Source organism: Canis aureus, chromosome 18 (genome assembly GCF_053574225.1).
Source record: "Canis aureus isolate CA01 chromosome 18, VMU_Caureus_v.1.0, whole genome shotgun sequence".
In the NCBI taxonomy this organism is placed as follows: domain Eukaryota; kingdom Metazoa; phylum Chordata; class Mammalia; order Carnivora; family Canidae; genus Canis; species Canis aureus.
Genome location: NC_135628.1, coordinates 4421883 through 4448714, shown reverse-complemented (window position 1 = coordinate 4448714; position 26832 = coordinate 4421883). Strand labels below are relative to the sequence as shown.

The 26832-nt window shown below is 46.4% G+C and overlaps 1 protein-coding gene and 1 pseudogene across 3 annotated transcripts in view; one reads left to right on the top strand and one right to left on the bottom strand.

Annotated features, from left to right (window-relative positions):
- Positions 1 to 502: 502 nt before the first annotated feature.
- The window catches only part of CTTNBP2 (cortactin binding protein 2), a 70767-nt gene continuing 44437 nt past the window's right edge, over positions 503 to 26832 (bottom strand). For all 3 annotated transcript variants that reach the window (XM_077856009.1, XM_077856008.1, XM_077856010.1), the window contains 11 exons: positions 25994 to 26080; positions 25813 to 25912; positions 17100 to 17252; positions 16734 to 16921; positions 13647 to 13825; positions 10865 to 11070; positions 10340 to 10522; positions 7964 to 8027; positions 6131 to 6263; positions 5040 to 5138; positions 503 to 1630 (listed from right to left, as the gene is read on the bottom strand). In XM_077856009.1, coding sequence (XP_077712135.1) covers positions 1427 to 1630; positions 5040 to 5138; positions 6131 to 6263; positions 7964 to 8027; positions 10340 to 10522; positions 10865 to 11070; positions 13647 to 13825; positions 16734 to 16921; positions 17100 to 17252; positions 25813 to 25912; positions 25994 to 26080 — 1596 coding nt within the window. In that variant the 3' untranslated portion in view covers positions 503 to 1426. The remainder of the gene's footprint in view (positions 1631 to 5039; positions 5139 to 6130; positions 6264 to 7963; positions 8028 to 10339; positions 10523 to 10864; positions 11071 to 13646; positions 13826 to 16733; positions 16922 to 17099; positions 17253 to 25812; positions 25913 to 25993; positions 26081 to 26832) is intronic.
- Positions 15230 to 15329, top strand: LOC144289280 (U6 spliceosomal RNA; annotated as a pseudogene).

Below are 26832 nucleotides of genomic sequence, written 5' to 3'. Positions count from 1 at the left end.
TGCGCACCCCCCCCCCCGCACACCTACCTGTGCAGAGCTCAGAGCTGGACACCCCCAGGACGCGCCAAGATGAAGCCCAGGCAGGAGGCGGATGCGTGTGGGAGTCGAGCTCTTCCCTGCTAGAAACGTCTCTGATTCATCCTTGGTGGCACGACCTTAACCGCACTGTACAAGCAGCAAAGTTTACTATAGTATTCGCGCGCATGTGTGCACGTCCATGTAAAAGAGCGTTCCGGCCAAGGGAGGGCTTCTGATGTTCTCAGAGGCGTCGATAATTCCTGGTATAAAAATCCTACCTTTTTGGGGGTATTTATGACAGAAAAAGATGCTTTGTTTGCTGAACACCTAATTCTTCAAGCTCCACTTAAATAAAAATGAGACGTTTAACACTTGCCGACAGGGTGGGCCCTTCTGTGAACAGGAGGCGAACACCTTCTATAATCAAACACAAATGTGTTGCGGGGATAGAGTATCAAGAGCTACAGAGAGAAACTACAGCAAATTATTTCACTAATTCAATATTTTATTGGCGTCAAAGCATTTTAACTTTGAATTTGCATATGTAATTTCATTAGTCATTTTCGAAGAAACACTTCCAGAAAATATTATCCACTTTTATCAGTTGTGCTGCTAGAATTAAATAGAAGAGGGAGTTAGCTCTAAATTAATTTATTGAAGCATTTGCAGTTATATCCACTTAGGTACAAAACTTTTTGTAAGAAAGATAACACTTTTATTGCATTATATAATCTCATATTTTGCAGGAGTCATAATGCAAACTCATAAGCATAAATATACATGATGCAACCAATCAGCAATGTAACCAGTAAGAGATTTAAGATGTAAAACTAGAATTTAACAGGCAAAATACTTAATATGGCTTTTAATGGAAAGTAACTGTTTAGAAATGATTGGTTATTGCCCCATTCTAGTCATTCAAGTGAACATGAAGTCATGGTCTCTATTTAAAAGCCAATGTTGTACATTTGACAACGTGTACGGGGATATGGTTCGTGGGCTTTCTTAAATATACATATATACACATGTACAGATGTACAGTACGCCGACGTTCTAATACCCCTGAACGTGTGGATTAAAACTATTACAGTATTTCTATTATAAAACTACTTGAAAAGTTGGCATCACTTCTTGGCTGTTGAAGTTCAATCCTACAGAATCGGAAAGAAAGGAAAAAAAAAAAAAGGCAACAAAATGTCGGTTATAAATACATTCTTTACAAAAAAAGTTGAATAGTGGTCCCGCACTCATACTTTATGTTACAGTGAGAACAGTTTCTTCGTTTAAAGGTATTTACAGCTTGTTGTCCTTGGTTTCTGTGTGGAATCTACACAAGGTAAGCGTGAGACTGTTGTAGGCAGGCCTGTTGGTTTGGTTTTGCGACTTGTTCGTTTTTTTGGTGGAAGTTTCAAATCTCTTCTTTTGAGTTGTTGTTGATTTCGGTTTGCCTTGTATTACTGCTGCTGCTGCTTCTTTTGGTGTTCGGGGAACACTGGGTGGCTTTACTTCTAGGAACAGGAAGAAAAGATTTAACTCTCGAAACACCCAACTCCGTCTTGGATTGCCTGTTGCTGCATTCGGCCGCTTGGTGGCTGCTGAGAGGACTGGGCTCCTGCAAGAGAAGGGGCGACAAGTGGGTCTGGGCCGCGGCGGCAGCCCCAACCCAGGAACCCAGGCAGCGCCGGCTTCTCCCGCAAGAGCAAACAGCAGGCGGCGGAGAGGACGGGTGACGGGTGACGGTCGGCAGACCTGCCGCCTGACTTTCACTGGGGCCCCGCGTGGTGTCACGAGACTCCGTGACTCAAGGGCGAGAGTCTGGGACCTTCTTGGGGTTCGAGCCCCGGAGAAACCCCCACGTTGGATTAGGCAAAGCTGCCGTCTCTGTAGGCAGCTCCTCCCCAAATCCACTGTCCCCTAACTTGGGTTAGGGTGTCCTAACTTTTCTGCCTGGGTGTCCCCTAACTTTTCTGCTTTCCTAGAAACTGAACACTGAATGCTCCAAACCCGCGCAGGAACCGTGGAAGAGCTGAGCGGGGACCACAGGGCCCCCCACGCGGTTCGCTCGCGCTGTCCGTAGCCCCAACAGCAGGGGTGCGCCACCCGCCTCCCTGCCAAGCAGGTGCTGTTCGCTCCTCCTCTCGCTGAGTGCAGCCAAGCAGGCCCGTAACCAAGGAAACAGCTCGAAAAAACGATTTAACAGGCAAGGAACAGTGTGGACTCGGCTGGCCATGGAATTTTCTGGGGGAATCAAAATGGGACGCCCGGTAAGACCAGTCCCGACTTGTACTTTGGTCTAAAACATCGGGAAACCCACACGCATCACCTTCACAGGAAACCGCCTGCTGCCACGAAGGCGACAGCTGCGTGGTGCCCGGCACCCATGAGCCGGGGGCGGGGATCCAGACACAGGGTTTGCCTTGGTTAGTGTCGGGGCCCAGAGGGAGGAAAGGGGGCATGTGGCGGCCTCCCGAGGCGAGGGCAGGGGTGCATCCCCAGGGGCGGAGACGAGGGGACAAGCAGCTTGGGGTGCAGGGGCCGCGGAGGGACGTTCCTGCCACCTGCGCAGCACGGATGGGCCGAGGCAGCGGGCCCGCGGGTGTTTAATCAGGGTGCTCAGTGCTTTCGGGGCTACACCCCAGGGCTTCTATTAGACATAATAGGGCGACTCACGGATGCTGCGCGTATTAAGCTCAGAGGAAACCACTAGTTGGTGCAGAAGGGTGGCGCACGTCAAAAGCGAGTTTTAAGTTCTTAAGGTGATGCTGTTACGTGAGGGCGATTCATTCATTCAGTATGGGCCTCACTGCTAGGAGGGTACAGCAGCCCCTGCTGTCCAGCTGGGGAACCCGGGGGGCGGGGGGGGTGCAAAGGAAGACACTAGAGGGGAGCACAGGGGAGGACAGTGGGTCACATGTACAAATAAGTTACAGAAGGTGTATCAGCCGCTCCTAAGGTATGTTTAGAAATAGAGGCGGGCGGGGGAGGGCACTGCGGACCAACGCCGCCCCGGAGCACCGGGTCTCAGCATGGGCTGCACACCCGGTCACCAGGAGGTCCAGGCTGCACCCCAGAGCAATTATATCAGCACCTCGGGGGTGGGGGAGGCAGAGGGGGAGCACGATGTGGGCACTGGCGCTGAACAACACAATCCTCCAGTGGATTTCATGATGCAAAGATGAGACTTTTTGCTTTCGGGGGAGCCACTGGGCAAACCCATCAGATTTAAAGAGGGGTACTTGCTTTTAATTTAGAAGGCCAACCCGCCACTCCCTTCCCTTACTGCTGCAGCGCTAAGGGGTGCCGTCGGGACAAAGCGTTGTCCAAAAGCGATGTCCACGAACCCAGAGAGCTCTTACTTTAAAAAGAATTACTTCCTGATATCGGAGGACCCTGGGCATCTAACCAAGAAATGCTAGCCGACGTTATCAGGATCGAAAACAAGCGACCCTGCCAAGCTTCCAGAAGGCCGTCAGGTGTGCTGCTTTGCCCTCTGCTGGTAGGTTCTGAGATCAGCTCCTGCTAGCCCTTGCTGCGGGGGGGGGGGGGGGGGGGGGGGGGGTTCAGGGCTGCGAGAGCCTGCGGAGGCAGCTGTCCTGATGCCCCTCCAAGTGCACATTCAGACAAGCCCATGAGTCTCTGTAAGAGCCCAGGGGGTGTAAGAGGATGCACGTGCTGAAAGGTCTCCCACAACCAAGTGTCCTCGGTGGCTCTGGGCAGAGCCTTGGTGTGGCAACCAGGAAGGTCTCGTGACCCAGGAACGGGTGCGCAACCTTGACACCTCAACAACGGCAGCTGGTCACTACCAACCAGTCAACTTTTTTTATGTAGGAGAGAGACTCGGCCCCGTGGAGAAACAGTGGCTCGTGGTTCTTCCCGCACTTCGGGGCCTGCCCGTTCCACGAGGAACCCTAAAGAGCGGTCCTGGAGGCTCCAGAAATCAGCTCGGGAGGAAGGGACAGCGCCCAACCAGAAAATATATTCCAGGCAGAATTCGCCGGTTACCTCCCTAGGTCTACACAGTTCCCGCCTGCGGAAGGGGTCGGGAGGCAGACATCAGCATGAGCAGGAGCCAGAAGGCTCACGCTCTTCTTCCCGGATCGTCCTGGGTGCAGACCTTTATTTGGGACCTCAGCCCGGCCGATGCGTCCCACCGCCTCCCCCCGAGACCAAGAGCTCACGTAACACGAACCAGGACGGAGACGTGCGGAAGCGGTGGGAGAGCAGAGGCTGCGGGGAGCGGATGACGAATATTTAATAGCCTCACGGTGCTCACTTTAGGATCCTCCCCTCTGCAAAGCCGCCCCCATCGCCGGGTCCTCATCAGCCACCACGGGAGTGGGTGAGAACCGGCCGTGCACCACACTCCGCGGGACTTGGTGAGCAAGCCCCCTCTCACCATAAAAACCTGCCTCCTCACAGCACAGCCACGGGGTGGGGAAGAGCTTTACTGTTTCTGCTCAGCCAGGGGTACCACGCGGGGCCATCTCTCGGCATTTATTAACCGATCATAGAAGTTATTTTGAGAGGTTAACGGAGTCTATTGGAATCCTGGCTCCTGTACTTGCCATTTTCACTTGTTTTAGAAGGAAAGCATCTCCCGGAAACCACTGCGTGTTGGGGCAAGTTAAGAAACGACTAAAAAGGACTTTTTTTTTTTTTTTTTCCCCTGCCATGATACATCTTTACATTATTCAGCCTGTTGGAATTCTAAAATGCAGGAAATCTTAAAGGTTCTCAAGTGAATACTTTTTAAAATAGAACAACCGAGACGGAAGTTACATCTGATCTAGTTTTGGCACACAACGCGCGTTTCTAAGTCACTCTTCCAAGCTGTTATCTAAACGGTGATCTTTCTAACCCTCGTTAACTACTGAACACACTCCTCTTCTTACAGCTGTGGTTGAAAAATAATTTTGTGATTCATACCGAAAGATCTGGAAAGTGAATTCCACAGCGATCTTTTTTTTTTTTTTTTTTTTTTTTTTTTTGGTCTCATTTTTGCAGGGAAAATGGGCGCTTACCTTTGGTGACACTGGCATTCTTGGGTTAACAGTTGCTGAAAAGGCAGGGCTGTTTCCTGAACTATCAAACCTCCTTAAATCATCCCTGGAGTCAGCGATCTGGAAGACACAATTTAAGGTCACTAGAGAAAATCGGCAGAAGTGTTGCTCGTCTCCTCTGACCCTCGGGAGCTCTACGAGCACACCCTCGAGCCCTGTACTGTTCCCAACAAAGACTCGAAGCCTTTACGTGAAACTACCAGAAAAATGCATGAGAAATAATCTCTAAGGGGGGAGGATCTATTGAAAACACTCCAAAGATGATCAGATGAGCCCTAAGGGAGGAAAAAAAAAATCCATCCTGGCAAAATTGTAAGATTTTAAGTATTACCTTATTTTTCCAGTAAGTCTTTCAGCTCATTTCCAGCGAGATTAGATAAGACTGTCGATTCGCTCTTGTCCCAGAGATTAGGACTGTTCAGATGTCAGAGCTGAGTCTTTCGGTGGAAACCGCACGTTATAACTACCGTCTTATCTTCCCTTTCAAGTAAAGGGCACTTATCAAGGAAGTCGGGGCAAATTCGCTGCAGCTAGCAGAGCCCAAAGAGGCTGAGCTCGAGCCTACGGACCCTGCCACTGAGCTTGTGGGTCACTGATTTCTGGACGTGGGTCTCCGTTTATTTTCACAGCTTAACTATATGCATTGCGTAGGCCACACTCCCTCGGAGGACAGCTGTGGCCGTCCCTCTGTCTGTACCCCAGGCCTGCCGTGAAGCGCACTCACTGATAGGGCGCTTGTCCGGCAACGTTAGGAAAACAAAAAGGGAGACACAGTGCTGGTGTGATTGGTGCGAATGCCATCAACACGCGATTCTAACCTGAGGTCCCTGAGGAGTCAGCAAAGGCCGTACTTACTAGGACTCCTTCAGTATATGAAAGATGCTGTGGAACAGAGCGCTCCTAGGCCAGTAAGGAGGGGGTGAGTTGGAGCATCACCCACCCTCTTCAATCAGGAAGTTTTCTCCCAGGGAAGGTGTGTCATGATGTGGCCCGAAGAAATCTCTCCTCGGTTGGGGCTGCCCATCCACGACCTCCCCCTTCGTCCCGCTTACCTTGCTTATGTCAGATTCAGATTTGCTGGAGCACATACTCTGAAGCTCCTGGACGAGGTCGGCTTCGTCGTCCGAACCCAGAGAGAGCCTTTGTTCCAAATTCAAGGTCAATGACAGATCATTCTCGAGAGACCTAATGCAAAGTTCAGAAAAGGGTTTTTTTTTTTTTTTTTAAGGTGGGAGCGAGACTCTAGTTTTGCAGGGGGATTTGGTGTGGGGAAGGAAAAGGGCTTTTAAATACCCTTTAAGGGATGCCTGGGTGGCTCAGTGGTGGAGCGTCTGCCTTCGGCTCAGGGCGTGACCCCGGGGTCCTGGGATCGAGTCCCACATCGGGTCCCCGCAGGGAGCCTGCTTCTCCTCCCTCTGCCCGTGTCTCTGCCTGTGTGTCTCTCATGAATAAATAAAATCTTAAAAAAAAAAATACCCTTTAAAAGAGTTTGAAATGTCATTTCACGGCACAGCTCACTCTTCCAGGATTTTGGTTAACTTCCCACTCAGGATTTTATCCTATGGAGAAATCTACCTGCCTTACACCATCCAGGCCCCTTGCTGTCCCCGTCTCTTCCCCCTTCTCCAAGCCTAGATGAAACCACGCCACGAAACACTGTGGGGGAGTGGGGCCGTGTGCTTGCTACCCTGGAACAAACAGGAACTTTAAAGTGGGCTCTTCTCCTCACTAGCAACGTGGCCATGGGTCATATTTTATTTTCTGGGTTATCTGCATTTACAGCGTTCCTGGGGGAATGACACAGGCTGGCGTATATAATGGGTTTAGAGGTGCGCCTGGCGGAAAGCAGCCTGCGTTAGGCTTCCTTCATGGATCTGCTCTCTTTACAACTCGGCGAACCTGGTTCTAAATGCTGCTTGTCAAGTGACAGGGCCCACGATTTATCGGGATACAGTGGGGAGCTGTTATTTATATACACGGCCCAAACGTTTCTATTCCACGATTAACCAAATCCTCCTTGTGCCTCAAAATCCGTAAGTGGACACAATTCCCTTAGAAGCAACATGACAAAATGAGCATTTAAAACAGCACCTAAAAGCAAGTTTCAGTGTAAAACACCAGGCATCCAAAGCCCGTTTAAAAGTCCACGGATATAGAATTTTATCTCTTTATGTCGAATGCATTAATGATCAAGTTTGTATACAAAAAAACGAAGCTAGTATTTCTAACCTTTTCAAAAACTAAAAGCAAAAAAAGGCTTGATGTGAAGTTAGATTAAGCTTTAGATTTCACATGAAGGAGAGAATATGCCTCCCCAACGTGTCACTTTGGCACATGCATTATTTTGATCTGACGTCCATCAAGACCAAGCCCCAGCCGACTCAAGGAAAACCTTTACCTCTCCCTTAAGTACCTAAAAGAATTTAGAATTTATGAAAGAGCTACCGTCCTGTGACTCGCCCCCTCCCCCTTGGAGCACCAGGTCCTTCGCTCAGGAGGGCACTATACGCCTCGACTGCCCGACTTGCCCTCGAGTCTCCTATCTTTGGGGCTCCCAGACCTATGAACTGACATTCATTTTTCTTGTAATTTTTTTTCTTAAATATTTTATTTATTCATGAGAGAGGCAGAGACACAGGCAGAGGGAGAAGCAGGCTCTCTGAGGGGAGCCGGATGCGGGACTCGATCCCGGGACCCCGACCTGAGCCACCCAGGCGTCCCCCTGGTCATCTGTCTTATGTCAATTTGATCATTAGACCAACCAAAGAATGTACAAGAGGAAATTGTCCTACCCTTACACATTCACTGGATTTCAGTTTAAAGCCAGCATGTGAATGACCTTTATTTTTAAAATCTATATATTGATAGCCTTAAGGGAAACTTACTTTTGTTTCGACAGAGAAGCATTCCTGTTATAATTCAGCTGAGACAGAGCTTTAATTTTGATACCTGTGTAAAGAAAAGCGTAATCACTTTCAATAGAATGAATCATGGTCCCTGTGCATCCTGAACTCTGTACTTTGATCTTGTTTTTGGACCGAATCCATCTCTTGAGGAGTGTTTCTCCTCAGGACAGCGGCTGTGGATGTAGCTTCCTGCACAGGCGCTGCTTTTATCAATGAACATCGCTAGCACAGATTACCTCTAAAAAATGACTTTGAAAAGTTGAAAATAAAAATAGAATAAAAAATGACAAGTAAATTGAATTTCATACATCCTCATAGACAATCTCTATATAGTTTCTTTGCCCATATTTCTGTCGTCATTATCAGAAAGGGTGACTAGCGGATTTCCCTAATTACAATACGGGTGCCTGGGCTTGGTCCCTGACTCCTGAAGCCTGACTTGACATCATGGCTTTTCTGTTTCAGGTTGGGAGAAAAAGAGGCTGTGTCTTTACCAAAATTTATGATCACCCTGTGATTCTCTGTGTAGAATGCAAAGTGGTTTCTATTTTGATAAACAGTGGTGTCAAAACAAAACAAAACAAAAACCCCAACATCTATGCAAACATTGTAATATCAAATCGAATTTTTTTGGGGAAAAAAAACTTACCTATAAAAAATGAAATATCTTGGGTTGCACAAAATTTTATTAATCTTTCAAACAGGACTTCATGTTTCAAAGGGTGTATCTGATATACCAAGTAGTTCTAAAACTATAAAATTATAAATGACTTTATATTTGATTCTTTTACCATTTTACATAATATTCTGGGTTTGACTTAATGTTGCTTTAAAGTCACATTCATTTGATTGATTTTTGTTCGTCAACTCTCAAGTAGGCACTGACGATGCTTATTGTTGACGTTAATTACTTGGCTCAAGCAAGAGGCTCGTCTTAAACCCTACAGAAATTGTAATAAACTTGGAAATGATAGTGGGGAGCCTGGGTGGGTGCTTGCTATCTGAGGGCTTAGGTATTACTCCCTGCCCATGGGATTAGAATAGCACGGAGAGAGGAAGACACCGCTGGCCTCGCAAGGGACAAAACGATGGACTGCAGCTCCCCATGTTTCTAAGAGAGGTGACAGGGACAGCCAGCCAAGAGTTTCTGACCCTGTTTTGTTCCCTGGAAATGGAGAGGATAATCTTCCTCTTAGAGTTCCCTGGCATTACATATAGGGATAAACAGGTGGAAGGTATAACCCTCGCTGCTGAGGTCACTTCGGGAGTCTCTACACCACAGTAGGGGGCTGACGTCTAATAACTTTACTCCCTGAATCAAACACTCTACCTCTGGGAAGTAATGGCAAGCTCTTAGGAAATGTCATATTATAAATACATAGCAATCACCTTAAAACGGTGTAAAAACTCATTTTTTTTTTCAGTGACTTTCCATTCAATCATTAAAAAAAAAATCACAGTTTATGGACACACACTTGGGGTAATTATAAAACTCTAGCATGTATTAATATTAAGCCTGTATTTTGTTGATTTTTACATAGGAGATCACACTAATGAACAAAAAATTTTCAAGATTTTAGGCACAGTCTCTTTCTATAGCAACTCTACTGCTATAAAGTTGGCCTGAAATTCTACATAACAGAATTTGTTGGGGGTGGGAGGGGCTCCTGAAGACCCAAAATTAATTACATGTATGAGAAAACCACAATGCGCCTATGAGGTTGGAACATCTTTTCAAAATTACTCAAACATGGATTTCCTTTAGGTAAGACAATTTGCATAATTACTGATTACCCTATTATCAAAGCCAAACGGTGTATGTCTAACACCAGAGATAAATGTGTTTATTCTTGTTAGAATGAAAACTTACATATTTTTTTTTTATAGAGGATGGTCCACGAATCTGTTTAATAATTTATGAGAATGTAAACCCTAAGAGGGCAGGGATTTTTCTTTTCTGCTCTAGTTGGCAAGGTGTGAAATAGAACCTGACACATGGTACAACATATGAAAAAAATGTGTAAAAACGATTGACTCACAAAGGCCTTAAACTGGGTATCAAATAGATCTCTATACATACTTCAAAAAAATTAAAAGGAGGAAACTATGCCAAAGCACAACTGTTGCATTACATAGACTTAATTGTGGCTGCCACAAATAAGTGATTTCCCACGTACGGGGCGCTCCCAAATATTTTTGGAAATGTACCTACTACACCCTGTCATTCCATTAAAATATGAATTGAAAGACTCAATTTTGTCGAATGCACAGTGGAAAAAAACAAAACACATTTGCCTTCGGCAAGCAGACGAGGAGCGCCCGCGGTCCTCCAGCCGGCACGGCGGCCTCACTTACCTCCTTCGCTCAGGCCCGGCCTATTCCAGGAGGGTGGAGAGTAGCGGCCGGACTTCTTGCGAGGACTGGTGCTCACTCTTCTCCAGGCACCACTCTCTTTCTTTCTGCTACAACTGTTGTAACTTGAGACTATAGATAAAGGGAAACCTCCTCCTTTGAAATCAGCTGTATGCTGGTCCAGCTCTGAAACAACACAAATCGTGGTTTGCCAAAAAAAAAAAAAAATAAGGGGGGGGGGCAGCGATCGTGCAGTTTCATCGTCAAACAAAATGCAAGCATTGCAATTCTCCAAGAAACACTCTCCGAAAGTCACGGCTGCGCCGAGTTCCCCAGCAGGGGTGCTGTGACCCAGCGAGCTGTACGTGGAGATCCGGGATTACCGAGCCGATGGCTAATACGAGGGTGCTCCGGGGCAACGGTGTGACCTGTACGTTAGGGCGGAGACTATTTCTTTGCTCACGAAGAGACAAAGAGGCGCCCCCTTCGGATGCGGAGCCCCACGCGGCCCGGCAGCAGCCCGCCTACCTGGGGTCTGCAGGGGACAGCCGTGCAGCACGGCTTTATTGAGCAAGATGCTGAGCGCAGCTTTGACCACGGCCTGCTGTCCTTGGCTGGGGTGGCTCTTAGCAGCTGTCACCCCCAGGCCGGGAGGTCTTTTCACAGAGGCTCTTGACAATATTGCTTCTTGAACCCTGGGCGCGATGATGGCGTTCCACAGCTTAGCCATCCACCTTGCAAAGAGAAGGGCGGTTCGCGGTTAGGACACAAATCACACCACACCACACACACCACACCGGGTGGATCTGGAGATCGTGGAGAAAGCGTTCGTGTCTCTACACTCCTAGGTCGTTTTGAGACACATGGAATCATCCCATGTCAAAGATGTTTGGCTTTGCCTCAAAAATACAATGTTTTGCAAATGAAAACGATTTCTGTAGCTCTTTCACCTTGTAAGATCATCGGGAGCAGGAATCAACACTTAATGCTTTTTTTTTTTTTAAACACTTAATCAATGCTTAATCAATGCTTTTTTATGTATCAACGCCATACATGAAATACATGGAAAGGAAAGTGAAGTTACAGGCAAAAGTCCAGAAAAATGATTTCCTGGGGATCTATATCTAAATAGCTTAAACTTATCTGCCATAGGACCTTAATAAGATACACATATTTGAATATTTCTGAGATTGGGATGGATCTTATAATCGCTGGCAAACTTGACCTGTCCATCCACCCCACGGCTAAGGCTCGGTGTCTGCACGTGGGTGGGCTCAGCTCTGCAGAGCGGGGACCGGTCACCAGCCGTCTCCTCATGTGCCCCTTTGCAGTGACAGCTGTGGCACTGAGACTACCCAAGTTTGGGGCATCCGATAGCAATTAAACCTCTTTCAAAAAAGATTACACTTTGTTGAGACATTAAAAAAAAAAAAACAAACCCCCAAAAAACAAAAAAAACCACCACTTGATTCAAGGCTGTAGAAACCTAAACCCCATCTGTGGGTATGACAGTTTCCAAAGTTCTTAGATGTCGGCATGAGCCTTTCGAGACTCTTAAAGCTTTTACCCAGGTATCAGGCATGGGTCTTTCGTAAGCTTCTCTGTTAATGTCTAATGATACATAATTCAAGAGAAAAAAACTCTATCATAGGAGATTACAGACAACAACCTGGTGTTCTGTACCAGGAGTCGGACTTGCACAGGTCCTCCTAAAGGTGCTAAAGGGGTGAAGATGATAAGCTTTGGTTTAAAAACAAAACAAAACGGTGCTTCCTTAACGTGGCTGTTGGGAGATAATCTCCCTCGGCGCTTGCACACATCTAGCGTCCACTTCCGTTCCAGATTGTCTTTTCAAGGTGAGCGTGCGTATGGCAAACAGCCTTGGAAGAGAATGAGAGCCAGCGTCTCCTTCTGGAGCAGGAGGCAGATCTGTTTCCTTACTGGGATAATAAAAGTGTTGTTACCTTCCAGGGCAAAGGGTGGGCACACTTGCTGGCAGCCTCCTCCAGGAGCTTGGCATCCAGGGGCCACTGTGCATCACCCCCAGGGACCTGGGACGGGGACGCCAGGCCAACCTGTGCACAGGTGGGGCACAGGCCGGGGCTGCACACGGAGTGATGAAGCCCTGGGCCTCTCACCCAGGGTTGCGCCCCTCTGCAGCCCAACTGCTTAGCTTGCAAGGAGGGTAAACGGCTCGGGGCAGAGCCTCGCCAGCTGTTGCCCGGGGCTCTGCTCCAGTTAGGAAAGGCCCAAATTAGCTCCTAAGAATCTCGAGACTCCAGCTGCGAAAAAGGCTTACGTTTAGTTATAATACCGATGAAGAAAGAGGTGATCGTATGAATAAATGTGTTAGACCAGAATTCCTCTTTTTCCGCAATCAGCGGTTATGAAATGGACAGTGACAATAGCGAAGACAGGTTATTTGCATCCCCTGCTTTCCAAAATTCATTTCTGCCCCGGATGCCACAAAGTACAGGATCCACGCGAACAGCTAATCACAGAACCTTACTAAGCTGGGTTGCGACACAATTTTTCCTCTCGATTTTCTATTGCGTTAACTTTATTGTTAATATGTCTATTCTCATAAGCTGTAACAAAGGAAAACAGTGAGTATTTGAGTCTCGTTAATAAAGGAAGAATTTTTTTTTTTTTTGAGAGTTAGGGGGAGAGCAAGCACAGGGGGAAAGGGCACAGGGAGAGAATCTTAAGTAGGCTCCATGCCCAGCATGTGGGGCTCAATCCCAAGACCCTGAGATCATGACCTGAGCTGAAATCAAGAGTCGGGTGCTTAACCGACTGAGCCACCCAGGGGTCCCAAGGAGGAAGCTTTTATTTTCGGTTACGGGATCCTTGATGAATGGCTCATGTAGGCCTCTCCCAGGAGACACTGCACTGCATGTTCAACAGGACCCCGAGGGGACTTTCTTAACAATTTTATATTTTATAAAAATACTTTTATAAAATATTTTTATATTTATTCATGAAAGACACACAGAGAGGGGCAGAGATATAGAGGGAGAAGCAGGCTCCATGCAGGGGGCCCGATGCAGGACTCGATCCCAGGACCCAAGGATCACGACCTGAGCCCAAGGCAGACGCTCAACCACTGAGCCACCCAGGTGCCCCGAAGAGACTTTCGTACCAGAAGGAAACTGCTACTTACTATTTCTCAGTTAAAAAAAGCTTCCTTAGGAGCTACACAACAGACAAGTCATGGTCGTCCCCTGATAGGACATGAGGCGCCCCTTGCTCTCACACATTCCAAATTGGCTCTATTTTAAATAGGTAAATAAGGAGAGATGACACTTACTTCACTGTTGCTTGGGCATGTCCTGGGACTACAGGACAAGACAGGAAATACTTTGGTCCAAGAAGTGCTTCAGGTGTGCCCAGGCGGGCCAGGCAGGAGTTCAGCTGGCGCCAGACGGCCAGGGCCCAGTCGACGGTCTTGCACACGGGATCACAGGCCGAGGGCACCTGACCCCTGAACTACAGAGACAGAGAGGCCCAACGTGGGGTTTGGCTTAGAACAGTGCTGCTGCTTTTTCCCTTTGTTTTTAATAGTTCGAAAATAAAAAAATATAGACATTGGAAACGGTACAACAAAAATGGAAGCTGGATCTGATCTACTTGTGGCTCAGGGAGGGAAAGCTAATATACACTATTATGTGCGTTCCGTGAGCTACAGATCTGCAGGCTACTATGCAAAATGAAATATTAAGAGCAGTAAGAAGACTAAGAAACCTTACACAAATTATTAAGTATCAGTTCTGGAAGAAATTATGATCCACGTGCACACAGAGTACCTCACGGGGCCTGCCTCTGTGGCAGGTTCACCTTGTATTAATTTTAATTGCCCTAGAAGGAAGGTCTCAGCTAACACCCTAACTCTATCGAAATGTACAGAGCTCCGATGGCATAAAGAAATTGAAAATTTTCAAGATAGTACGTAACGTACATGGTTTGATGGCAGCAATTCCTTTTAGAATTATACTCTACAAAATCAAGTCTTTTTTTTTTCTAGTACAGAGGGTTCACAAAAGGACAAAGATTTCTTTAGTATCAGGACAAACATCCTTCAATTATTCAGAAGACAGACACAGCAGCTAACTCAGTGTCTTACAAGAAAGGGATTCATAGAAGTCTTTGTTTTACCAAGTAATTATGAGATTAGCACTATGGGTGCTACCCATAGATCGTTTCTATGGGTATGTCCTACTTGAATGGATATAATTTGGCCAAATCAAAATAAAAGAGTGGTTCAGCGATCCCAGCAGCTCTGCTGAAACAATATTCCTGGGTTATGTGAGGCTCTGGGATCTCTTACAAGTTCCCTGCCGTTCGAAAGAGGACGGACTGTATTTCTCTCTCTGATACTCTCCCGGTAAGAATGAGATCATGTACTATAATTAACGATAGTTGAATATTTGCTTATTCATACAATTATAATCACTGTTTTTTTAAATACTAGTAGGAGGCCTGGTGTTGTCCTGAAAGGCCTCTTGACTTGCACTCCTTTCAGGAACTGGAGGAAGAAATTGTGATCAAGTGCCAGCACAGGTCTAAGTGCCCCCTAAGATCTGGGCCTGCTCTGCAGCTGTAAGACGTTGGAGGTTTTGCAGGAGTCATTCATTCCATTGCACACGTGCCCAAGGAATCTGTTTTATTAACCTAGTTGAAGGGGCTCTTGGTAAGTGAAAGGCACCATCCCTCCCCCCGTCCTATTCTTCACAGCACACCCCACATTCCCATTCTCAAACACAGTGGAGAAAAGAGCACAATTTGAAGCTTGGAGCTCCTTTTTTTAAAAAAAAGTAAAATAAATCCATTATAAAGTACGTGTACGTGTGCCAGTGAGCGGGGTGTGTGTGGGGGGAGGTGCATTTTACCTGCAATAGTGCCACATCTACAGAATAAAACTGGGACTTTGCAGAGATCAGCACGGCCCCTGTGCAAGGATGACATGCAAATTCATGAGGCAGTCCATATTTTTCCCTTAAACTATGGACTTTGGCTGATTACGATTTATCAATGTAGGTTCATCCTTGGTAAAATATAAAATAAATATAAAATAAAATATAAAATATATTTAAATATAAAACAAAATAAAAGGACCATTCTGGTGTGTGATGTTGATAACATGGGAGACTATGCATGTATGGAAGCAAGAGGTGTTGGGAAAATCTGGGTACCTTCCTCTTGATTTTAATGTAACCTAAAACTGCTCTTTAAAAAAAAATAAAGTTCTTTTGTGATATTTATGTGAATTTTTTTGGCAAAGAGATTTAAATATTAATGATAAAATTAATGGAGACATCAGTAATTTGCAAAGCTACACACCCGTGACTGTCATTACCTCACCTTTCTTCCCACTGGTTGGTGTCATACGATGGCCTAGCTTTGGCCTAAAGCGTGTATTTATGACCAATGGACTCTCAGACAGAGACGGCCACAGCCCTCTTTCCCCCTGTAATAGCATCCAGGTTCCCGCCTTTGAACATGCTTGAGTCAGGGTGTGGCGCCTGAAGCCCTGCACACATCCTGCCATCCTGAGGGGAGCTCCAGAGACTCCCCCAGAACTGGGACCTGACATCATGGCAGTGAACAGATGTCAGCAACACCTACCACAAGACATCGGTATGTGAGGGGGGAAAAAACGCCTCTCTTTGTGAAGTAGGCAGCACCGTGGGTGTTGTGTTATTATTTATAGCTTAAAATATCGTGATAGATGCCGCCCTCCAACTGTGGCCGGTTGTGCTGGATAAAGGGACAAAGTCTTACTAACTCAAGCTCTAGTGTTTCCAATCCATCTTGACACTCAGATACTAGCTCGACTCAAGAAAATTAAATAGCAATGCACGAGATTTGGTCGACATTAATTCTGGTATTTTTTGGGGGGAGACTACAGAATACTTTATTCCAGAAAAATCGCCAGAAGTCATAATTACTCTTCAAAGCGTGTCAAAAACGAGAGCATTTTAATCTTCCACGTGCCCTTTAAATACTTGCTCTAGCACAGTGTAAGAGTCCTACATTGAAACTGGCTTGAGTGGATGGAGAATGTTTCGAAGGCTCCAAGGAAGCAGCAGCTATTCTTAAAACAAGTGGTTCGTTTTCTAAGAGAGCCTCCTATAGCATTCAGAACTTGGAGAGACTCCTTGAGGACGGCTAATAACGACACTAGTAAAACCTATTTGCTTTTCTCTTTTTCTCCTTTATAGTTAACATAGTCCAGAAACTGTTCTGGGTTTTATATGTATTATCTTACTTAACCCTTGGCTATCTAAGAATATTCCCTGCCCAAGGCCATGCGGTCACTAAGTAGCAGAACCCCAGCCCGGCCCCCTGACACTGATGCCCCTTTCTCCTGGCAGAGGCTGCGGCTGCAGTTTGTTACCTTATTCACTACTTTCCTTCGTAGGAACCTCTGTAGCAGTCCCTGCATGGGCTCGCCGTCCCACCGCAGCTGAACCCAGCGGAAATGCTGCTGCACCGGCAAGTCAGAGCCCTGGAGACAGGCCTTGGCAATGGTTCCCATGAGAAAGCAGTTTTCATGAAAGTAGTAGCATTCAGACGTTCCATTTCCTAAAACAAACCAAAAGCCACGGCCCGACCTCAGCCAGCCATGTGAAGACACAAACACAAAGTAAAAGAAGCCTAAGAAAGAAGAATACGAAGCACAACTCCTCCTCTGGGCAACAGGAGGATTAGGATAATCCCACAGAAGCTGGCTTCGGGGACACGGTCTTGGCACTATCTTTACCTTTTTGAAAGGTCCAGGGGCTTTCAGTGCTGCGATTTTCCAGAGGTGCCAGGAAGTCTCCCAGTAACTCCGACAACGAAGATTTTTCCAAATTCTCTAAGATGACGATGACTTTCTTGTTAACAGGGGACTGTTTCACTGGGATCAGACAAGCTGTGGTCAGAAACAAAATTTAGGGATCACAGTTTTTACGGGGAAAAAAAAAAAAGCCTTTATGAGCTGGTTAAAAATCGAAGTCCGAAGATACAATGTGTTGGCAAAGTTGTGACATGATCAGAATGCTCTTAACTTGCTGGCAGAGTGTGAGGACTCCGGAAAAGAGTCTGGCGTTGTTTGATACAGTCGAAAGTACACACATACAGTGATCCAATGCTGGTGGCACAGCAGATCCCAATTAGGACCAACCCCGATTCCCATCAACAGAATAAACAGGAGCATATTCATAGGATGGGCAGGACAGTGACCACACGGAAGGCTGTCCCAAACAACAGAGTAAGAAGCAAATCACAGAAGCGTCCAGGATCTCGCCACGTGAAGTTCAAATACGGGCACTACGAAGTATATAGAGATCCACAAGGGAGGAAAGGGATTGAACGGTAGTAAAATGATAGAGAGAAGCAAAATAATGATTCTCACCAAAGATGGACTAATGGTTTACCTCTAGAAGGGTTTGTGAACTGGAACGGGGCACATCGCCACATCCTGGAAGCCAGGAACAAGCCCTCTCTTGGCCTGGCTGGTGCCTAAGTGGTTATTTAAAATTATTCCCTCTGGGGGGTGGGGAGGGGGCGCCTGGGTGGCTCATTGGGTTAAGCGTCTGCCTTCAGCTCAGGTCATCACGGTCCTGGGGTCCTCGATCAAGCCTCCGCCTTGGGCTCCCTGCTCAGCGGGGAGTCTGCTTCTCCCTCTCCCCCCCTTGTGCTCTTCCGTGTGCCCTCTGTCTCAAATACATACGACCTACAAATAAAATTCATTGACCTATAAATATAGGTAGTATGTATTTTACGGATGTATACTTCCTCATACAAAAGGTCAAAAACCCTTAAATGACCTTTATTTTTTTTTTTTAAGATTTATTTATTTATGATAGACATAGAGAGAGAGAGAGGCTGAGACACAGGAGGGAGAAGCAGGCTCCATGCTGGGAGCCCGACGTGGGACTCGATCCTGGGACTCCAGGATCGCACCCTGGGCTGAAGGCAGGTGCTAAACCACTGAGCCACCCAGGAATTCCCTTAAATGATCTTTAAATGACACCTATGTGAAATAATTAATAAAATTGTAGGACCTCAGAGAGATAAGCAGATCCAGCCTTTCATTTTACAGACCTCAGAAAGGTTAAGGTGGTTGGGCTAGGGTTTCACAGCAGTTGTCAGGAAGGACTAGAACTTGATCCATCCTTCCTTCCTTCCTTCCTTCCTTCCTTCCTTCCTTCCTTCCTTCCTTCCTTCCTTTCTTTTTTTTAAGATTTATTTATTTACTTGAAAGAGACAGGGTGGGTATGTGCGTGCCCGTGTGAGTGGGTGAGAGACAGGCCTCCGCGCTGGGACCCTGAGATCAGGACCTGGGCTGAAATCAGGACTCAGATACTTAACAGACCGAGCCACCCAGGTGCCCCGGGACTTCTAATCTTGCCTTAGTGGACCTCCTCCTGAAGAAGGCGGCACTAAATTGCATATTGACCCAAAATGAGAGATGGAAAGAAAATGGAAGATTACGGGTATACATAGGAGACCGTGAAGTCTGTGGACAGAATGTACTTGAAACAGTGCCGAGCACCCACTAAGCACTCACACGTCCGGACTGCAGTTACGACGCTTATACTACGGCCTACACACCAGTAAATCGATCACAAGTTAAAATCGCTCCTGATTTTTAAGGTTCCAAGATCCCTCAGTCCCAGCCAGATCAACCTTGAGAAAAAGAGATCAATTTAGAATACGCGAGAGTCATTTTGCCAAGTATTCCGCTTCCCACAGATACTCAGGGTAAGTAACAGACTCCACTCGGGCGCCTGGTTGGCTGCACGCGATGCAGCCGCGCTTTCCGAGGGTCCCTCGCCCGTGTGGGCACCTCCTGCATCCCCTCGGCCTGCAGCACCTGCGGGCGCCGCCCCTTCCACGCAGCCCCGCGGCCCGCGGCGTCCCTTCAGAAACACTCGTGGCGGAAGGAGGGGAGGTCGAGAGTTCCCTGAACGACCCGATGAACCCACCGACCCCTTCTACCTGCTGGGGAGCGGGCAGGGAGCAGGTGCGGCCCCCCAGGCCATGCCCCGGCGCCTGTGACATGCACCTGCCTCCCGGGCGCAGCCTCCTCGCCGGCGGGGAAGGGGAAGGGGAAGGGGAAGGGGAGGGGGAAGGGGAAGGGGAAGGGGAAGGCCTTCTGGGCCCAGGGACAGCCCGGCGGGACCCACGCCCCAGCTGTGGCCGGAGATTTCTTTTAACCTGTTGCCAGAAAGCCGGCCAGCGCCATTCGCTTACCTTAAGCTACTTCACAGCTCTATTTTGGAAATGAAGCTACTCTTTTTGTCTTTTTTTTTTCCTTCCAGTTTCACCGGCTTTATCAGCTTGGCTCCTCTGCTGCACACTGGTGATCGTGATCACACACTTCCTGGGCTAGGCTCGGGGCCACAGCCCAGTGCTGGACACCCTGGTCTTAAAGATTCTGGGGAGTCCGTTCCAGGGCAACATTCGTTGGTTTAAAAATAATTAAGCTATCACATTCACAGCTAAATCCAAACTTGCCTGTGTCTAAAGTGCCCACAAGTCCACCGCCTCCCGCCTTGGGTGGAAAGCAGCCTGCCTGTCTCCCACAGTCCACTTACCCCGAGGCTCTCCGAGGCGGAGGTTCCGAGCCCAGATGAGGAGGGGGCAAGCCTTCGAAGAGCTTCAGGACATGCAGGGCCCAAGGGGCTAACTCAGTTATGTGCACTCTAATGACCACACTCCCCTACTGTTATTTCGGTCATTCTACCTCTATTACTTCCCAAAAGGAAAGTCCTCTCAAGAATTCAAAGTGTTACCTTAACATACCAATCTCGTGCTCAAAATCACTTTTTTTTTTTTTTTTACTACTTACTGTCACATGTAATTTTTAAAAGTATCCGTCTTGCTGACCGAACTCCGTACTTTACACGGAGGCAAAAATTCGACCCAATTCTAATACACATTCACACCCTCTTTAGCAAACAACAGGGCCCATGGGCTGTGACGACCTCTCACAAAAGGCAAGACGAAAAGGAAGATGTTATTTTTCTTAATTTTTTTTTTTTAGGACGATGTTATTTTTTTTTTTTTTTTTTTTTTTTTTTTTTTTTTTTTTTTAGGACGATGTTATTTTAAAATAAGCACAAAATAACCGGTGGTTACGTCAGTGCTAGGTGTTTTATTTTAAATGTGCTTTTCTGTTCCATATTCCTTTCTTCGTGGGAACCATTTTAATCTCTATATAAGTTTTAGGTTCTTTTTTTTCTTCTTCTTTTTTGAGAGAGTGAGCAATAGAGAGTGAAAGCACAGGGGGAGGAGCAGAACGAGGGGGAGAAAGAATCTTCAGCAGTTTCCATGGCCAGCACGGAGCCCCCGATGCGGGGCTCCAGCTCACAACCTTGAGGTCGTGACCTGAGCCAAATCAAGAGGCAGATGCTTAACTGAATGCACCACCCAGGCCTCCCCTTAAAGCTAATTATTTAAAACACATCTATTACTCTTCCTTTTTATATATTTTGCTCGTGTATTTCTTTTATTCATTCTCATGACTCTCTCCGCTTGCTTTCTTCTGCCGTCACACAGACGAGCAAATATGTGTTCTGTGCATAGTGAAGGTCAAAGTTCAGCATCCTTGCCCAGCCTCATTCAAGTAGTTTCATCTCTTTTTGTAGAGAATGTAGGTTAAAAGCCAGGAATAAATGTATTCCTTACAAATTGGTATATCCTTCACTTATAGTAATAGGATTTGATCAACTTGATTACTTGATAAAAATGCAAGATGATTCCTATTTCCTCAGTATTCTAAAAACTGCAGCAGAAGAGCCTCAGAACACCTTTTGCCTCATCTCGACCTCTGACTCCTCTACTCCCTGCCCTTTCTCATCACTTCTTGGCCAAAAGAACATTCCCTGTTATGTGCTTCCTGCAGAAGTGACCCGACAGCCATCGACGACTCTTCCCTTTGGCTCCCGTGAGATTATCCTGCCCTACCCGGAAGCCGCGTGGCCCCATCTGCTCTACTCAACAGGCAGGGCGTTCTCTCCACGAGCTCTCCACCAGTCACCAGTTAATAGCAGCAGGTCCTAGGGAGAACACGATGGGCATGATGGACAGAGTTCGAGGAGATGAGGACAGACAGCTGCAAGGGAAGCTCCGGGGCCAGATTACAAGCTTCATGACATCCGCGCAGAGAACTGTACTGTTTGTCCTGCAGCCACCTGTGTGTAACGGCAGGGAAATGACAGGAGCAGCTCTGCATTGCACAAGGAACCCAGTGGGAGCTGCAGACCCTAGTAAGGGAGGGACTGGAGGAGATCAGAATGGTTAGGGATGAGGTCTGCATAGTCCCTTGAGCAAGAAATGACAGGTGGAGGGGGAAGAGCAGGGGAGGTGGAGATGAGAGACAGGGACCAGATTCAGCAGAACTCAGGGCTGACTGGGCACGGAGAACTAGGCACACTGAGGAACGCGCAGCAATGCTCAGGTGCCCTCCTGGGGCTGCTGCATTTAAGGTCTTAGAGATGGGGGGCGCCTGGGGGCTCAGTCCGTTATGCATCTGCGTCCGGCTCAGGTTATGATCCTAGGGTCCTGGGATGGACCTCCTTGCTCAGCGGGGAACCTGATTCCCCCCTCCCCAGACCCCTCCCCCTCGTTCGTGTGCTCTCTCTCTCTAAATAAGTAAATAAGATCTTAAAAAAAGATCTTAGCAGATGAATCTGCATTTGCGTCTTACTTTTATTATTAAAAAGAAAAAAGGTATTTGATAATTATAAATTACTGAGCTGAATAGAGAATAAAATTCTGTTCCCACTCAAGGTGGATATACCACTTCCTACACAAGAGGATAGTTACAATGGGGATTTTCTTTTTTTAGGCTCAGTCTGTCCAAAACCTTCATTTTTTAAAACTCTGAACCACTCTATCTGTATGCCCTATCGTCACCTTCTCCACCATCAACTTTTGCACTCTCTCATCTTACCTCCTTCTACATTCACTCTAAGAGCTTCTTCTACTTGTGGACACCCGAAGAGGACACATGACGGGCATTCCCTCTGCCTTTGCCTGCGCGATTTCCTCTAACAGGAGATTCACCCACACGTCAGCCAATACTTATTAGCTATCAGTGTACAAGGCAAACTAGAAGAATAAGGTACAGCACTAGCCAACAAGGAGCTCACCCTGTGTGCGTGGGCCTCGGCCAAAGCTCAAATACTCCCCGCACCGCCTTGACCTATAGTCAGGTGGACACATAAGCAGTCTACTGATGCCCATTAGAGGGACAAATCGTATCTGGAGGGATGAGAGAAGCCTGCATTTGAGGGGTTCTTAGAGAATTTTAACAGGGGCTTTTTCTGTAGATCCAAAACGGCAGAAACCATGTCTGTTTTGATCAGTACTGGACTAACATTTTGCATGGCACCTGCCATGTTGGTAGGCACAATGCGTGTGGGGTATGCTTGTTTATCATTAGATGACAGCTGCAGCGTGAACAGAGACTGGACAGTAGAAAAACAGAGGACATGTAAAGAAGAAACATCATATTCTATTGGAGTGGAGAAATCTATTTTAAAAGGGTCCGATTCTGAAGACGGCATACAAATAGCCAACGTGTCCGTGAAAAGATACATTACAAAAAAAAAAAAAAAAAGATACATTACATCACTAATGATCAGGGAACTGCAAAGCAAAACCACAACGAGATATCACGTCACACCAGTCAGAATGGATATCATCGGAAAGGCAAGAGATGACACGTTCTGGCAAGAGCGTGGAGCAAAGGGAACCCTTGAGCAGGGATGGTGGGAATGTAAGTCGGTGCATTTCCATGCTATGGGAAAGAGTATGGAGGTTCCTCAAAAAATTCAAAATACCACATTGTCCAGCAATCTCACTTCTGGGTATACAGCCAGAGGAAACAAAATCAGGATCTCAAAGGGTAATCTGCACCCGCACTGTCACGGCATCATTATTCACAAATACTCAAGATATGGAAGGAACCTAAGTGTCAACAGATAAATGGATAAAGAAAATGTGGTCTATACATAGAACGGGATATTTTTTACTCGAGGAGAAGGAGGAAAATCTTGCCATCTTGAACAACGTGGTGGACCTTGAGGGCATTAAGAGTTAAGTCAGACAGAGAAAGAAATACACTGCATGATGTCAGGTCTATGTGGAATCTAAAAAAAGCCAAACCTATGCAAACAGAGCAGGGGCTTGGGGCCAGGGCGAGGGGAAGGGGGAGGTATCAAAAGACACAACATTCCAGTTACATAAGATGAGTAAGTTCTGGGGCGCTCATGTACTGCATGGCGACCACAGTTAGCAGTCTTGTATTACATACTTGAAAGTCACGAAGAAATCAGACCTTCAATGTTCTCACCACAAAAAGAAAATTGTAATTGTGTGAGGTAGGAGAGGTACAAGCTAATGGTATAGTAATTACTCTATTATGGACGTGTATCAAATCAACATGCTGTACACCTTTAGCTCACACGATGGCATGTCTCGATAATATCTTAATTAAAAAAATATAATAAAGGGTCAGATAAGCCAATGAGGTGGATCAGTGTCCTTGAATGGAAGGTCTTGAATGGCCCCAATGAACCGCTTAGTTCAGTGGGCGACAGAAGCGTGTGCAGGGCTGGAATCACAGACAGCTTTTACCTAAGGGTCCGACTGCAACCAGCTGCTGCAGCTCAGAGCTGCTGCCCTCCTGCACGTGGAGACAAGGCGCCCGCCGCCCACCGCCTTTCCCCTTCGGTGAGGTCGCTTGGCCCCTGTGGACATTCAGGTTGTCGAGTCTGCTGACAAGCCCGAGTTTCAAGTGGGAGAGGCTGAGGAGGAGGAGGAGGAATGCTTCAGACACTCCCCCAGGTTTAGCAGTGCTGTGCTGTCTCCATCCTTTACGACCTCATTCACTGCTAATTTTCTTAGCTCTCTAAGCTCAGAGCAGAGAGAAGAATTCAATCTGTAACTGCTATCTGCTGCGACAGGGTGAGAACAAAATATGTCAGCTTCTTACTTTGAGGTAAAACAATACTGAACGTTGGGGAAAAAAATGTAGTGGGCTTTTGTTGGAAGACCAAGGTGTGGGGGGCGGATAGAAATTTCGGCACAGGTGAGTTCCTGCGGAGTAGTGGCTGGCAGTGATGGAGGACAGGCTCAGCAGCAGTCTGAGTCCTGCTTGGCTGTGTCCTTGCAGAGGGTTCTTTGGTCAGGGTACTCTAACCTCCTGGTTCAGATTTTTTCATGTTTATAAATCAGGGTGTTTAGAACGGGGCCTACCAGAGTCAGAGCTTAATAAATGTTAGTGATTATTAGTAACAGCAGCAGGGAAAACAGCCTTCTGCAGCTTTCACTACTTTCTGAACAAAGACTAACTCAAGCACCATCATCCTATGCCGATTCTGGTGGGATTTTCCTGTCCTTAAAATGTGGGCCTAGGTCTCTGGAACCCTCAGTCCCTCCCCAAGCCTGCCTCTTAACTCTATTTCTTGACTTACTAGCTGCTGGCACTTCCTCCTTCCCAACGCTGACCTAGCCACGAGGTTATCTCCCTTGATCAGTGGCTCCAAAGATGAGAAACACCTAAAAGATTTAAATGTGCATTTCAGTTCTTCTATCACTGATCTTGCAACTGCACCCCCTCCCCAGGGGTCCCTGCAGCTTTGAGCTCTTGGAGACTGGAGTCCAGTCCATGTGAGTTTTGTGTCAGAGCTGCTAGTCCTGCTGTGCTATGCAGGGTATGCTAATTCCACCTGGGGTGAAACTTGGTGGACTCTGGAGCCTAAGAAAGATAGAAAATGCATGAAAAAGTCGTATTAATAAGCGTATTTAATCCTGGTTCTGCCCCCCCGTAGCTGTGGCGAGATACCGAACCCCTCTGTGCCACTTTCCTCATGTTTGAGACAGAAATGACACCTACGTGCACTGGGCTGCTGTGGAGATTAAACGAGTTAATGAATGCACGCAGTGTGTTTAGCAAAGCGCCAGTCAGCGACATGCCAATGGTTAGCTGGAGAAAGTTTAATTCAGGTGCTTCAATGAGGGGTGCTTTGATGGTAGAAAATCTATGAATAATATCATTTACTAAAAACCTATCTACTTCTTATTATCACCATGCAATTCTGAACAGCGTCATTGATAGAATACTTAGTCCTGCAAGGGTGGGTGGCTCCCAACACCCCCTCCTCCCTTAGTATACCTCTGGTGCCCGTTAAATAGTATGTTCACAACAGATGATGATTTGTACACAAAAGATGGGGAAAAAAAAGAAGAGAACGTAGGATGAGCAACAAATGCAATGACAGATACATGAAAATAATTTTTTTGTGTGTTCATCTGGATTCCCCATTTTCATCCCAACACTGTTGAATAATTGAAAAGTCATCCTAAATCTACCCACCCCACCCCCGCCAAGAGAGAAAGTTTATTTCCTTTCAACAGTATCACTGAAGATCATGCCCTTTCAGTTACGACAATTCAGTTTGCTGGAATGGTCTTACCACTACTGATGAACAGGTCTACGAGCTGTTCCTTGGAGAAACCAGCATCCACTTTGGCTCTCACTATTTCACAGGTGAATCCCGCAGCCATTTGTCTGTGCTGTGATAAGAATCAGTGATTAGTTCTCTAAATGCTTTCACATTCTCAGAGAAAAGGAGAGGATACTCAAGCAATGGGTACCTTCATGCAGAGTGCAAGCTGATGTGCTATGTAGTCTTGCAAGCTTCCTTCTGGACCATGGAAAATGACATTATGGTATTGCTCGACCTATTAATAAACCAAGAGGAAATCTTAGGTGAAAATGTGAAGGAGAGGGAAAAAAAAAAAAAAAAAAAAAGCAGTACCCAAGCAGGAAATTTCCTTTCTGATTGTCCTTTGAAAATATTAAAAATAATAATTTCAGGATTCATTTTGTTCATTGGGTACTTGAAGTCTTTCAATTTAATGTGAAATACTGGCAAATATAGTATTTATATATTTATATAGTATTTTATGCAGTATTTACTTATAGGAAGAGCTGACACTGTATTAAGAAGCATACTCTTTCTTCCCTGTATCTTCCATAGCGAGGTTCGGCACACAGGCTGGGAACATGGTTCTTAAGTGTATTTCGTCCCTTGCAAATGTTTTTATTACCTCTTGTAGATGCTCTGTAGTTTGAATTTTCCCAATGTTTATTTTGCTTTTGAGTGATATTTAAAATAGCAATGAATTTCATTAAGGAAATTCTGGAAAATACAAGGAAAAATAAAGTAGAATACAAACCACGGATAGTGTCAGCACCGAGAAGCAACCACTGTAAATATCTCTATGCTTCCCTTCCCAGCCTCAGCAATTAGACGATAAAAATAAATAAAAGGTATTCAAATCAGCAAGCAAGAAGTCAACATTTCACTCTTCACAGATGACATGATACTCTATATAGAAAACCTGAAAGACTCCACCAAAAAATTGCTAGAACATGAACTTGGCCAAGTCACAGGATATAAAATCAACATACAAAAATCTTCGGCATTTCT